Below are 13,803 nucleotides of genomic sequence, written 5' to 3'. Positions count from 1 at the left end.
TAAAAACAACATATGCACATACACACAAAACCCACAAATACCTTGAGAAAGAAAGACATACATACACACAGCGCACAAATGCACATGTATAAACATCACACATACACACACAGCGCACAAATGCACACGTATAAACATCACACGTACACACACAGTGCACAAATGCACATGTATAAACATTACACGTACACACACAGCGCACAAATGCACACACATAAACCTCACACGTACACCACCCCACCCCCACGGCAAATCTCCTTTACGTTTGGATAAAAAGTAGAGGTTGGGAAAACAACCAATTAATTGGGCCAAGTCTCAAAGGAGAGGAAATGAAATGAAAAATCCAGGCTGGGTTATAAAAATAAGTATTTTTTTTCCAACGTGCAGGAGGCTCATTATATTAATTAAACATTATTGCAGTGAGCGAGAGGGGGGAGGGTGATTAACGCTGGGACGAGGGTAAGTGTTCTCTCCTGTTGCCTGAGGCCGTGGTGATCTTCAGATATTAATCTCTCTGAGCACTCAAATCCTGAAGAGATAAACACTTGAACATATGAAAATGTTTTTCTCCGGAGCAGACGCTGTGACCCTCCGGGAAAGCAAGCGCAGGAGGCGGCCCGCGGAGAGCGTCTGTCCCACTGCCGTCCCTGGAGACAGGGGACACGGCCAGTCCTTGGGGTGAGGGGCAGCAGAGCAGCTCTGGGGGACTCTGAAGAAGGGGAGGTCCCTCCTCCTTTCATTCTCTAGGCAGGCAACATATGATCTACTAATTTCCAGAATTAAGCCCTTCCCTCTAAAACGCTTACGGGGGCCCAAGCTCCGGGAACACTGAAAGCTAAGGCGCGATGTGCTAGAGCAACGTATGCTACGTACTGGCTTGTGAGAGCCGATTGTGGAGTTTTCTGGAATTTTGCAAGCCTACTGTGAAATGCAAGCATTGTTAACAATTGAATTATATAAAGTTGCAATGAAATAAAGTATATTAAAAAAGAAAGGAAATATATTCTCAAAATGCAATACTTCCTAATTATTTTAATACATTTTACTGGTATGCATGATCCGGAAGTTATTTATATCTATGTTATCTGTGTGAGGGAAAAAAACTATCTAAGGCTGTGTAGCTGTACTTCTCAACTCCACCTCCGATGACGTCATGTTGGTAGCTTGCGTTCAACCACAGTGGGAGGATTTACACCACGGAGAGTGGCAAACATTAATTACAAAGCAGATTTTTTTTTTTTAAACCTGGAGAGCTGGTCGTTAAACATTTACCAGAACATCACTGTAAAAGCATGCCACAATGGAGAGAGTGGACAACTCCTGCTTAGCAGGGCTAAAGGCAACCCCTCTCTACCAACAGTGCCAGGAGAGGCTCTGGAATCTGGCTCTCTGAAACCAAGAGGGCGGCTTCACAATATTCCAAGGACTGGCAACAGCACACTCTTCAGGGGGCCAAGTGCCCGGCAGCTCTGCTAGACACCCAAGGGTGTGGCAGCATTTCAGGCCCTCGACTTGGTTTTCAACAGAAGTGATGATACCCTCCAAAAAGTATCACTCAGACTTGGGGCCAGGAGCTTCCCAATGAGCCATTTTAGGAACAATATCCAGCTTGGAGTCACAAGGGGCTCTGTGATGGTGGCATCGAGAGCTGGCTACGGGAACAAAGGGACATTGACTCATCCCCTCTCCTAGGACCTCCTAATTGCTCTTTCTTTCCTCTTCTTTGATCTTGGCCTGTCTCGCTCCCTCCCAGCTTCCAGGCTGCTCTGTAATCACAAGAGAGGGCCAGGAACCGCCAACCAGCTATTCCGTCGGGTGACATTGTCAGTAAAGGCCGGTGGTTTGCGGGCAAAGAGCAGAGGACGGTTCTGTGAAGTTATGAAGCTTGTCAGGGAATGTGGAGCTGAAAAACGTGGCGCAGGCTGGCCTTAACCCTCTCATCGCTTAATTCGAGGCTGGCTTACCTGGAAACGTCCGGTCGCTGGGGCCGGAGCTGCCGGTCCAGGTGCTCTTGAGCCACTTGGCACGATCGTACATCCAACCACAGGGCTCCTCGGGGAAATCAAAGTTGCAGTTGAATCCTGAAGGGAGCTGCAAATCTTTGTCTAAAAGGGAAAACAAAAACCCCGAAACGAGGCAAATGAAATGGGTTCGGAGAACAGCCACAGTGGTGCTATTTAAACGGCTGGCAGGGCCTAAGGGGAGAGCAGAGAAAGAAATGGCTCCCTTTGCTTATTCATTTAACTCATCTTGGCGATTGTTGGCTTTCGGGTCAGGCTTTGGTCTCATCCTTCCCAGGCATGAAAGCCAAGTCTGCCAGTGGTTCCCATAGTAAGCAATTATAAATGAGGCCACCAAATGGCTTCAGGCTCTAATCGGCCTCTTCTGTCCACCCTGGAGAGCAGACAAATGTGGAAATTGCTGTTCCTTAAATGCCAGAGAAGAATGTCTCCCCAGTGCCTCAGTGGAAGGCAGGATCCTGCCAACCTGGCTGTCAGCAGTGATGGACAGCCCGTTGGCATCCGGAGAGGCTGAAATTCAAAATGCGGGAGGTACTGGCCAGGGAGGAGAAAGTGACCTTGGAAACAAGGGAGGCTTGTTTGCTCCCCTTCACCTCCCTGTGCCAGGCCTCTTGTTTCAGAAGACCGGGTCAGTTCAGCATCCCCGGGGGAGGCACTGCCAGGCGGGCGATTTGGCATGTTAGGGCAAATCGAGGGGACCAGACCAGCCTGCCGCCCAGCTCAGCGCTGACCAGGAGGAAAAATAATTTTACATGGCTCGGAGTGCCTGAAGGCTAGGACTCCAGGGACAGCAGAGAATGGAAATCTAAGAGACCACACAATGGCTTGCCCCCGTCTGTTCGGCTGTTCACCTCTAAGCGAACAGACCGAACCCAAAGGGTTTCTTTGGAGGTGCCACTCAGCTCTAAAAATCCAGTCTGAGCTGGTGCCGAACATGTGATTAAGTCGGGGGTGGGGTGGAGGTGGGGGAAAGAGAGGAAACGGGAACCCAGATTTGGACTCTTGTCCGCAGTAGCTGCGGAGACAGCGGAAAAGTGTTGGCTAACGCTGGTAGCAGGGAGGAAGTGGGGTCTTTGGCCTTTTCACTTCCCTTCTCAGGGTTCCCAGAGAGGAATTTCCGTGGGGAAGGCAGGTTAGGAAGTCTAAAGGGAACAGCCGACTGGTAGAAACACATTGCTCCCACCCCGGGGGTGAGGACGGCTCACCTCTTAGGGGAAGGGCACTGCTGGCCTTGGTGGCAGATTGCCACCGGGTCCTGCTCGTGCCTCCCCTTCCCAAGAAAGAATATTTAATATTTGCCCACCCTTGGCCAAAGTCAGCTTGAGTTGAGGAGAAACACATGGAATCTATTACTGAAGCATCAACCTGTGGCTTGGAAAAGTCAGCCCTTAGCCCTCCCCATCCCCTTTTCCCGACAACTTCTAAGTTTCTATTTTTCCGTTCAAAAATATGGAGTAATTCAATATACCATAATTCCTCTCTAATGTTTATACGCATACTGTATCTCAGGAACCCAATTCCACAAAGAGATCTTTAGCAAAAAAAAAAAAAAAAAAAAAAAAAAGTGAGAGGGGAGGAACCACCAAAGAAACCCCAAATGAAACAAACCACTATAAAAGGGAAAATTATATTAAACTTCTGAAAGTCCTTACATTTTCCTTTGGATTGCCATTTAGACAAAACCCCCTCCTTTTGCCCTGCACCAAGCAAACCCTGCTAATCCAACACCACACAGTAAATGAGAGCGCTCCACTTTTGGCTCTCAAACTCTTTCAAACATGTCTTGGAAGATTCTCCAAGTCTCTTTCTCCTCTTCATAAAACAAAAACAAGTTCATTAAAATGTCAGAATTCTGCATTCAACTATCCCTGACCAAGAGTGTCCCCCGGCCCACGCAATGCACAAAAAAGCACATTCCTGAGAGCATATGCATTAAATTATCATTTTGCAGTCACACAACTTCAGCATTTATTTTTGGCTCCCCTCCCATTCTTCTTTGTAGCCATCTTGGGGAGCCGTCCACGGCATCCTTGCAGTTTCTCACACTGTCAAGTGGCTAAGGGTGCAGGATCCACAGATTTCACCATCTACCTACTGACTCGGTGCTATGTCTTTATGTTTCCATCACTTCCCAAGCCTCTTCACCAATCTTCCCTCGTTTGGTTTAATGAATGTTTAATAATGATCAGTAATTTACTGTAAATTGAGGCTGTCAAGCATTAAATTCTAGCCCAAAATGCCAGGTGTTCCAAACTTTGTGGTTTGTTAGGAATGTCCTCATATTCTGTGACCTTAGCAGGAAGATTTAAAATGTGATGTCCTTTTGGGCTCTGCCAATTATTGTTTTTCTCTAACTTGGATATGCTTAGAAGATAAAATGAAAATGCTATAGATTTCCCATGTGAAGAGACTGATCGTAAATGAGGAGGCCCTGAGTTTTGAGGAATGGGTGAGGTGCCTTTTCGTACCTCCGTCTTTGTCACTGACCTGCACTCGCCTCGTGGAGGATGGGGTGCCCTATCTTATAATCCTAATTGTCAGGCTTTCTCAACCGGTGGTGGTAAAAGACACAGGGCAACGCAATTAAATCATGGTTAACTGCTGAGTTAACCTATCGTGCTCCACTGACCAAGTCACCCAGATGACAGCCAGATCTTCCCTTGACTGTGCCCCGGAGACAAGCTTAGCAGGAGGGGAGATCACAGCTGTGGATTCTAAAGATACGAAGTGAGGGCTAGGAAAGGAGACTACTCAAAGGAGGCATCCTCCTTGGATGGCCCCTTATCTCAGCTGATGCCCAGTGGGTTCACACCCGTAGGGCTGTACTGGTTGTTCCAATATCTGAATGCTTCTAGATTGGTTGGAAATAGCCACTGCCCCAAGCCCCTAAGTACCACACTTCCCTGACCTCTGACCTAGGGGACCCCCAGGTCCCGGCCCCAGCCATGGGCCAGCCTCCACTGCGACTGGTCGGCACCCATACCATCCTGGATGAAACACGGCTCTGGCCCCATCCTCACCATCCTCAAAGCTGCAGTTCTCCCCGCACTCCGTGGCCTCCTCGTCGATGGGGTATGGGGTGGTGGTCTCTTCGCTCTTCACAGTGGGTCCCAGTGTCTCAACCGTTGGCTTTGAGTCTGCAGAAAGGCAAAGGAAGGAGTGAATACCACATGCAGCAGCCTGTGTCAAAACCCAGCAGGAAGATGCCAAATACTAAGTCTCCTCTCCAAGGGTGGGCCTTTCAAGAAGGAAGAAAAAAGGAAATCCAAGATGGACATACACACACACACACACACCCCCATGAAGTCACTTCTGTGTGCTGTGATGAAGTCAGGAACATGGCCTGTGTTAAGGAGAATGGTCCCAAGCTGTAGAAATAGCCGTAACGGAGGCATGAACACAAACCCACACTCTACTCCACAGCAGAGGCCCTGAGGCCAGCACAAAAGGCCATGCACGCCAGGCAGTAATCAATGTGGGTGACACTGACCACAGGCAGGGCTCAACCATGCTCTGGGTGTTCTGTTTCAGACACAGGTGTGGGTGACACAACACACATAAGCAATGAAGGACACCCATCAAAAATGGTTTGAAAAAAATCGGGGTTAATGGAGTGAGCTTCCGTCCTGTGGAAAACACCTGTCTGTGCACAGCCCCTTGGGTGACTGCTGTCGTGTCTCGGGCTCAGCCCTGCTTGTGCGTGGAACAGGCCTTCTCTTCTCTGCCTTCTCTGAGTCAGACGGAACCAAAGCTAACCCAACCTGGGGGCCCACCTATTACAAGATTATCAGAAGCACAACGGCTGAAGTCATAGCCAAGCCAGACAGCTTGGGAGGTGCGACCCCAGGCATCGTTGTTCGTGTTTGCACAAAACCGGATGGAAAAGAATATGGGCTCAAAGTGACTCAGACTCCATTCAGTGGAAATAATTTGGGGCTGTGCCTTTAGGTCAGGGTGTGGCAAATTCAAATGCTTCTAGGAGGCTAACTGCTACTGTAAGGGAGGATGGCCTGCTGGGGGCTGGGAGAGTAAAGGCTGGGACAGAAGGCCTGGTTGAAAGGAGGCCACCACGTGACTGGTTCCAGCAGATTGAAGAGCCGAGGGGAGGTGGCCCAGTGTGGCCAGATCTTGCAAAAAGATTTTTTTTTTTCCCTCGCATGAAACAAACAAACAAACAAAATCTCCAGGGAAAATCTCCAGACTTGTCAATGTTGGCAACTTATTCAAAATACAAGTAGCAGGCGACCAAACCTGGCTGGGCAAGTAACCTCGAAGCGTCCTAACTTGTAAGTTCATATTTGTTACTGTGTCACAGAATCTCAAACTTCATTGTAAAGCAAACTATGGTCAGCAAGGCAAGAAGTAATCATTTGAAATACAAACAAATGAACAGGTGAAGCAGCCCTGTCAAACTATTTAGCTGCAGTAACTCAACCCAGCCCATTATTTTCCCTGTTATCCTTTTGGGGTAGGAATGAAGAAGGGAACAAGGATGAGTCACAGAAATGAATGGAAATTTGACAAGCAGAAAGCCACGTGGCCTGGGAGAGCGGTTCCTGGAAATGTTAGGTAGCAGAGTGGGTGAGCTGGGTGGCAGAGAGATAATGTTAAATCTAGGGGCACAGGGGGCGGGCGAGGCAATGAGAGGGCAGGGCGTGTGAATGAAAGTGAGGAAACGGTAGCCGGCCTCCGTGTCCACTGTGTTTGTACTGGGCACTTAGAGGTAACTGCCCATCAAACTACGCTCCCCGGCAATTGAAACCAGATGTCAGAGACTTCAAAGGGAAGGAGGCTGGGCGGAGGGTATCGAGCCCCTACTCTGATCTTCCAAGGAATGGCCAGGAGGACTTTGAAATGAGAAACCTGTTGCTGACCATCGCCGGTATAATTTGGGCCAGCTTGGCGGGGGGCAATAGGAGGAAAAGGCCATTAGCAATTGTCCAGCCGGTCACAAAGCAGGGCCAGCCTGGGAAGAGGCGTGGCACGGAGGACCGGGGACAGAAGGGAAGTATGAGTCAGCCCTCAGGTAGCTGATCGGCCTCTGGCAAGTGGCTCCTCTCTCTGGGACTCAGTTTCCCTCTCTGTGAAAGAGGCATTGGCCTAGATGGGTGATTTTTTTTCAAACGGTATGTCACCCTTGTTAACAGGTTGTAGATCAATTTCATGAGTCAGGACTAGCGTTTTAAAATAGGGGCTATAATATTTCAGCGTGTACTCACGTGGCAAGGAAGAGCACCGCTTTGGGAACCTTTTGTTTCAGTCACACTTACTTATCATAACAAGTTTATTAGGTGCCAAGCAGCAGGCTAAGTATTTTATATCCATTATTTTATTGAATCCTCATGACAACCCTGGGGGGTGTAGATATACTATGGTCACCCCCGTTCTTCAGCTAGGATAACCGAGATCGGCAGAGGCAGGACTTGAACTTGGCGATCTGTCCCCAGAGTCCAGGTGCTTAATGATATACTATATCCCATAAGCACACACGTGTATGTGTGCTGTGTGTGTGTGTGTGTGTGTGTGTGCGCACGCATGCTTGTAAGTCGAGTGGCTCGTGATATAAATTTATTTTAAATTGTGGATGGTGGTCAGAAACGTTTGAAAGCCACTGGCCTAGAAGCCCTCGGGTCCCCTGCATCTCTAAGCCTCTGATTCTGGCCAGAAGAAGCCAGCTTGTGTCACTGTTGGAGGGCAGTTTTCAGGGCCTGAAAGAGGACAGGTGAGGAACACTCATCAGGCTGCAGGGAACCTGGCCTCACCCCGTGATGGGGAGTAAAGTGTCTTCCCACTAAAATATGTTCACTGGGGCTGCCTTCCATTGAAAGGTGAGAAAGGCTAATTTGGGCCCGATTCCCAGCCTTCGTGCCTCAACGGGACACTTCCTCGGCGCCATCATAACGGCACACAGGCAGCACTTTTCTCCCCGGGAGCCAAAAGCACTTCTCCGACATGCTCTTACTAATCCTTCACGATCCCCTGCTGGGTGAGCTGCTGACAGGTACGGCACAGACAGGAAAATGGAGATACCTGGGGTCGGGGTCCTGCCTGCTGCGCCTGCTGCCACTGGCTCGGCGCGCCCCCCTAGCTCCGTTTGGCAGGCAGCGAGCGAGCTCGGGCTCCGGCTCGGCTCGAGCTGGGATCTGTGCCAGCCCTGCCGGGGGAGGAGGGCGGGGCCTGGAGGGGAGGCGGACCCGACTCGGAAGGATGGATGGGGTGCTTCCCGGGAAACCAGGAGGGTGGCCATGATCGGCGGGCCTCATCTTCGTTCAGGAGACTCGGAGGTGCTCCCAGGGCTTGGGACGCAGGGTGGAGCCCAGCGAGCCTCCTGCGGCACACGGGGAAGAAGTCGGGCTCTCGGCAGCTCCCCTGCAACAGGGTCCCTCCTGAGCAAATAAATGCCTTTTACAGATGTGGCTTCGAAATGAAAATGAAGTCTCTTAGCCACAGACATCTGGAGGCCAGATTCAGACATAAACCGATTACTTTATTATCATGAGCAGTTTTTTTTCTTCCCTAAATCAACAGCCACAGCTCTCTGGCCTGAAGAGTCAGGGTCTAATTGAATTTGGGTGGGCAGTGTGTGGTTATGATTTGTTTTTGAGAGACTGGGGTTGGAGGACTGAAATGATCCTTTAAAAATGACACAGCACATCCCTTGAGAAGCTGTCCTGAGTCCAGAGGCTGCAGTGCCCGTGGTTTGAGGTAGAACAAGGTGGGGCCCAGGGCAGGCAGGGGGCAGCAGCGTTTTGAACTGATGGGGCTTCACCCCAGGGATGGCTGCCCCTCTGCCCCGTCCCCGTCGTGGTCTGACCTCCTCCCAGGCCATCCCAGGAAGCCGGGGTCATGAGACCATGTGAGTGAGGCACGCAGTGGAAAGAGGGCCTTACCTGTCCAGTCACAGCCCAGCACCTCCAGTCGCATCCCAATGCCCGCAGGGGACCACCTCTCAGGGTACACCCGCACGTACTGCGCCAGGACAGGGTCAAACCTCCGGATGTCAGGGGTGTCGTAGTGCATGTTCCCTTCAAACAGCTGCAGGGGAGACAGGCTGCTCAGCCCTTCTTAGGTGGGAGCCCTCCTCACTCCTCCTTTCTGCTCCTTCCTCCCCCCTTCCCACCTCACCCCTCACATCCAACCAGAAGGCAGCTTCAGAGTTAATTCATGGTCACTGCCCATTTTGGTCCGTGGGAGCCCCATTCTCAGACCAAGGTTTTTATTCATTTGGGAGGTCCCAGAAACACGGCAAATGGGGAGCAGATGAAAGTGGCAATTGCTGGGTTCTGTCCTCTATCCTGGGAGTGAAACTGAGGACTCAGAATTCGGCTCTGAGTGAGTCTTAATTAAGCTGGATTTGGCTAGAGAGGAGTGAAGGGCATTTAGGCTGTCTTGCCTGTTTTGAAGTTCTCGGTTTACTAGAAAAAGAAGTTCTTCCCCAGATGCTTAGAAGTCTAGATTTAGAAAGTCCCAGCTTGAAAGTCTAGGTTTAGAAAATGCCAGGTCACTGAGAGGCTGAAGGGAAAGTGACCATCCCTTTTCTAGGCTAATGACAATTTCCACTGGTCACACCCTGATAATCTAAGATTGTGTTCCCCCAACCTTGGTTTAGTGGAAGAAATTCTGTCAAAAGAAACCTCACCTAAAGCCGCACTACATAAAATTGATGACAGTGGGGCTGCCCTGGCTGAAGCCAGGTGGGGGACCCAACCCAGAGCGTACCTGTGAACCAGTGACTTAGGGGACTGTTGGTGTGCAGGTGTGCCAGGGGCTGTAGCTGATTAGCATCTAGGAATGCGGCAGAGCCACCTCATTTTGCAGGATGCCCACAATTCCCAAAGGGGGGCACTGTCATGGGGAGGGCAGGCTCTGACCCTGGCTAAGATCATCTCCTTTCCCAGGCCCCCAGAATAGTCAAGAAGAGCCAGGGTCAGCTCTCCCTGGGTGAGCCAGTGGTCCAACTTCTGCTACATCCACTGAAGGTTCCAGTTACCAAGCACTGAGCCTTTCCAAGCCGCTGGAATTATGAGCTGGGAGTTTACATCAGCACTGCAAAACCTCCAACCCAGCCCTTGCCTCTGCATTAAGAATGGAAAACATTGCTAAACAGAGCCATGTGATACCCCTTCCTTATTAGGGGCCCTGCTCTTCTGAGGAAAATGAGGGGTAACTTAGCAATGAGGATCGGAACGCCTGGCTGATTGGGAGATTAACCTGGAGAGGGACAGGGGTGTGATGTCCTCTCCCTTTCCTGGGGCTCCTCGGTGCCCCTCGTTGAGGGCTGACCTTCACTCCTCCGATGGCGGGAGGGGGTATTACACTGGCCTGCACTTTGGCCTGGTGTTAGTTTCTCTTGCCTCTTCCCAGCCTCTGTGTGAGAGGCAAGAAAGATCTAAGCAGTCAAGCCCAGGAAAATACAAAGGAGTGCAGCAACACTCAGAAAAACACAGTTGTTTTTGGAAGTAATTCACTAGTTTCTGTAGTTGAGCCTCCAAAAACCACATCCCCTTTGGATGTCTGGCCAGTTCCAAGGACACTTTATCTGAAAGAGGGTAGAAAGAGTGTCCAAGACACTAGAAAGGCAGTGTTGAGTAGTGGTTAGGCGTTTGGGCTCTGGAGTGAGACTTGTGTCTGAATCATGGCTCTACCACAGGTACTGTATGACCCTGGCATGACATCAAGCCTCAGTTTTGTTATCTCTAAAATGGGAGGGACGAAAGGACCTACCTTCTAGAGATGTTGTAAAGGTTAAAATAAGGCATTTAGCAGAGGGCCTGGCACAAAGTAATCTCTCAGTTAATATCTGTTTGACTGGCAGGGGTTGGTGATGACTGTCTAGATGGGAAATCAACATCCCCCAAATCAACCTCCCTGTTTGGGGCAAGGTTAGGGAGTCCTCCGGGAACATCCTACCTTCGGCTGCTGGGTCCTGGGGTCCTGGATGTGCTCCCAGTCTTTGCCATTTAGGCTGTAGGAGACTTTGAACTTGCGCACAAACGCCCTGGCTTCCACGGCAGTGATGCTATCTCCTCCGCGGGCCCCCTGGATGATGACGCCTTTCACGGTCTTGGGCACTCCCAGGTCTACCTGGAGCCACTCCTCGCCCGGCTGGGCCTGAGGGATCCGAGGGAACCAGCCTGAGCGGCTGCTGACCAGGCGGGCAGCACTGGGGCTCCAGAGGTACTCGCGGGTGGAGGAAGCGGAGATCTGGGAGTCGGCAATGAGGCCCGAGAGCATCCCCAGCATGTCGGAGCAGGGGGCGTCTGCGGAGAGGGAGGAAGATACAAGAGGTCATGCTGGTACCCTACTAACTGGAACCACCCCCAATCAGTAGGGAACTGTCAAAGGACCTGACTATCAAACACTTTTAAGTCAGCACTGATTTCTTTGCATTTCAAGGTGGGATAGCACTGTGGTTACGAGCCCAGCTGGGCACCAGACTGCCTGGATTCACATTTGCTTTGTCACTTACTAGTTGCGTGACTTTGGGAAAATAATTGAAGTGCTCTGTGCCTCAGTTTCCCCAAGCCTAAAGGAGGGCTAATAGCAGTACTTACCTCTTGGGGGTTGTTGCATGGATTGTTAGTTACAATATAAAAGCTCTCAGCATGGTGCCTGGCATGGCTGAGTGTCTCATGTTGTTAGCCAAGGACTCTCACATCCTTGGTGACACACTCCCCACTGACCCTCTTAGGGGTGGTGAGTGCAGGGGAGCTCAGCTGAGCATTGAATTGTTACCTGGGGGATTATTTCCCGAACTAGATGGAACCCTTCCTGGGACCAGATCTTAATTTCACATGTGTTACCACAGCTCTTTACTGCCTTGCATCTTGCCAGCATCCTGGAACATGCTGTTCCTTCTACCCAAAATGCTCTTCCCCTCAGTCACCGTCAGACTACCCTTTACTCATCCCCGAGTTTAAGTGTCACATCCTCAGAAAGGCTGTCCCCAAACTTTCAATCAGGTCCCCTCACTCACTCTCAGAGCATCCTATCCTTTTCCTTCACACACGCATCTTAGTGTATAATTACCCCTGTACTTACATTTGTTTATTATCTATCTTGCCCACCCGCCTGAAAGTTCCAGCATGTCAGAGATCCCATCTGCTGGTTCCCTTCTCTTATTCACTTCCAGCTCCCAATGTGTGGCCTGGCACACAGCGGGCCTTCCGTAAGTATTTGTGCAGCGAATGAGTGAGTGGAGCGTGCGTGAAGAAATGGTAGCCGGCAAGGCAGGGTCTAGAGTCAGTGTGCATTCAGTACCCATACAGGGAGTTACAGGTAAAAGCCAGCCTTCTGTTAAGGTCACGTGGTGCAATCAAGCCGTCTGCAGAGGGCTGGAAGGGGGCGCAGAGCTCCCCAACCTCACAGGAGCCCCACTTCACCTGTGACCCGGCAGCCGAAGAGCTCCAGGCGGAGGGCGATGCCCGAGTGCCAGGTCTGTGGACGGACCCTGACGAAGCGTGTCAGCAGCGGTGAGTGCAGCTTGTTCAGAACCACCTCCGTGGCATCGTTGTTGGCTTGGAAGACCTGTAATATCACACACGAATCCATGTTATAGAAATCCCAGTGTGTAGGTGAGCCACGCAGTCTCTGACGGAGAGGGAAAGGTCTGTTCAATTTTATTTCCCTTAAGCTTAGAAATAATCAGTGGGTTTGTTGTTTGGTGCTGTTTTAGAAACACCATGAAAAAAATTTAATTTCTCACACTGCTCTAAGTTGAAAACAATACATGGTCTTCACAAAAACTTTTGGAGGGAAGGAAAATTTTGCCTCTGGGCCTGAGGGCCAGCAGAGGAAGGCACCATGAAAGGAAAACACTTTCAGAAGTCGAGAGAGAGAGAGAGAGAGAGAGAGGAAAAAGAAAGTAGAATATCCTTTAAAAATCGAACGACAATGTCATCTTTTAGGGTTGTGGACTTCTCTCACTAGCTTGAACTTGACTTTCCCTTTTCCTCCGGTTTCAGGCCTATAGAAAGATTTCCAGGGTATTTTATAATCAGAAAGTGCTTCACAATTGTTTCTGTTAGTTCCTTAGAGGTCTCCCTGCTCCATGGATGGGTGAGAGGGTGGAAGCACTGTCGACCCCCGGTGCCCCTGTGTCAATCAACACTTTCTTGGTTCTTTCTGGTCTTCGTTGTAGGGTCAGGGTTGCAGACAGACCGTTGGAGTCCTGCTCTGGCTTTCTCTCACTGTAGTCCCTGCCCTGTAATGAAATCCATCCCTGTCCCCATCTGACCAATGCATCTCTTATGGGAGGAAAGGCTTTCCAGAGTGGCTTCTAATCCAACATGGTAGGAGCAAGTCCTAGCTTACCAGATGGCCCAAATCAATAACTGCCATATGGACCTTGTGCTTTTTTGTGTTCTCCATTAAAAATGGAAAAAGAGTAGCTGGAACAAGTATATGTAAGTTTCTCTTGGTTTCCCCGGATAAGAGTGAAGGGAAAGACCAACTAACCATCACTTCTAGATCATATCTGTCATAGTCTTAACAACCAAGTGACTCTAAGTCCACTCACAGCCAACTCTGCAACAACTAGCAATTTCTCCTGGGCAGGGGGGCCAGCTCCTTCGGCTCACGGCACCTATAACATGCGAGCTGTTTGGGCACTGACAGGCCTGGGACAAGGGGAATGGGGAAACTGGTATACTGGAATCTCATTGAGCCAGACACTGTGTAAACATAATTAGGCCTACAACATCCCGGGAAGTAAGTACTATTATTTCCACTTTATTGATGAAAAAACTGAGGCTCGGCGATGTCTGTCCAGATCTCAAGCCCT

The 13,803-nt window shown here is 50.2% G+C and overlaps 1 protein-coding gene across 4 annotated transcripts in view; it reads right to left on the bottom strand.

The window, feature by feature from the left end:
- Positions 1-13,803, bottom strand: part of NRP2 (neuropilin 2) — a 114,660-nt gene that overhangs the window by 43,510 nt on the left and 57,347 nt on the right. For 3 of the 4 annotated variants that reach the window (XM_061186715.1, XM_061186724.1, XM_061186708.1), the window contains exons 8-12: positions 12,404-12,548; positions 10,932-11,281; positions 8,912-9,056; positions 5,042-5,158; positions 1,965-2,105 (exon numbers count right to left, since the gene is read on the bottom strand). In XM_061186715.1, coding sequence (XP_061042698.1) covers positions 1,965-2,105; positions 5,042-5,158; positions 8,912-9,056; positions 10,932-11,281; positions 12,404-12,548 — 898 coding nt within the window. Of the gene's footprint in view, positions 1-1,037; positions 1,869-1,964; positions 2,106-5,041; positions 5,159-8,911; positions 9,057-10,931; positions 11,282-12,403; positions 12,549-13,803 lie in introns of those variants that run through there. The other variant, XM_061186732.1, reaches the window with a different exon arrangement.

Source organism: Eubalaena glacialis, chromosome 1 (genome assembly GCF_028564815.1).
Source record: "Eubalaena glacialis isolate mEubGla1 chromosome 1, mEubGla1.1.hap2.+ XY, whole genome shotgun sequence".
Classification (NCBI taxonomy): domain Eukaryota; kingdom Metazoa; phylum Chordata; class Mammalia; order Artiodactyla; family Balaenidae; genus Eubalaena; species Eubalaena glacialis.
This window is presented reverse-complemented; position numbering and strand designations above follow the sequence as displayed.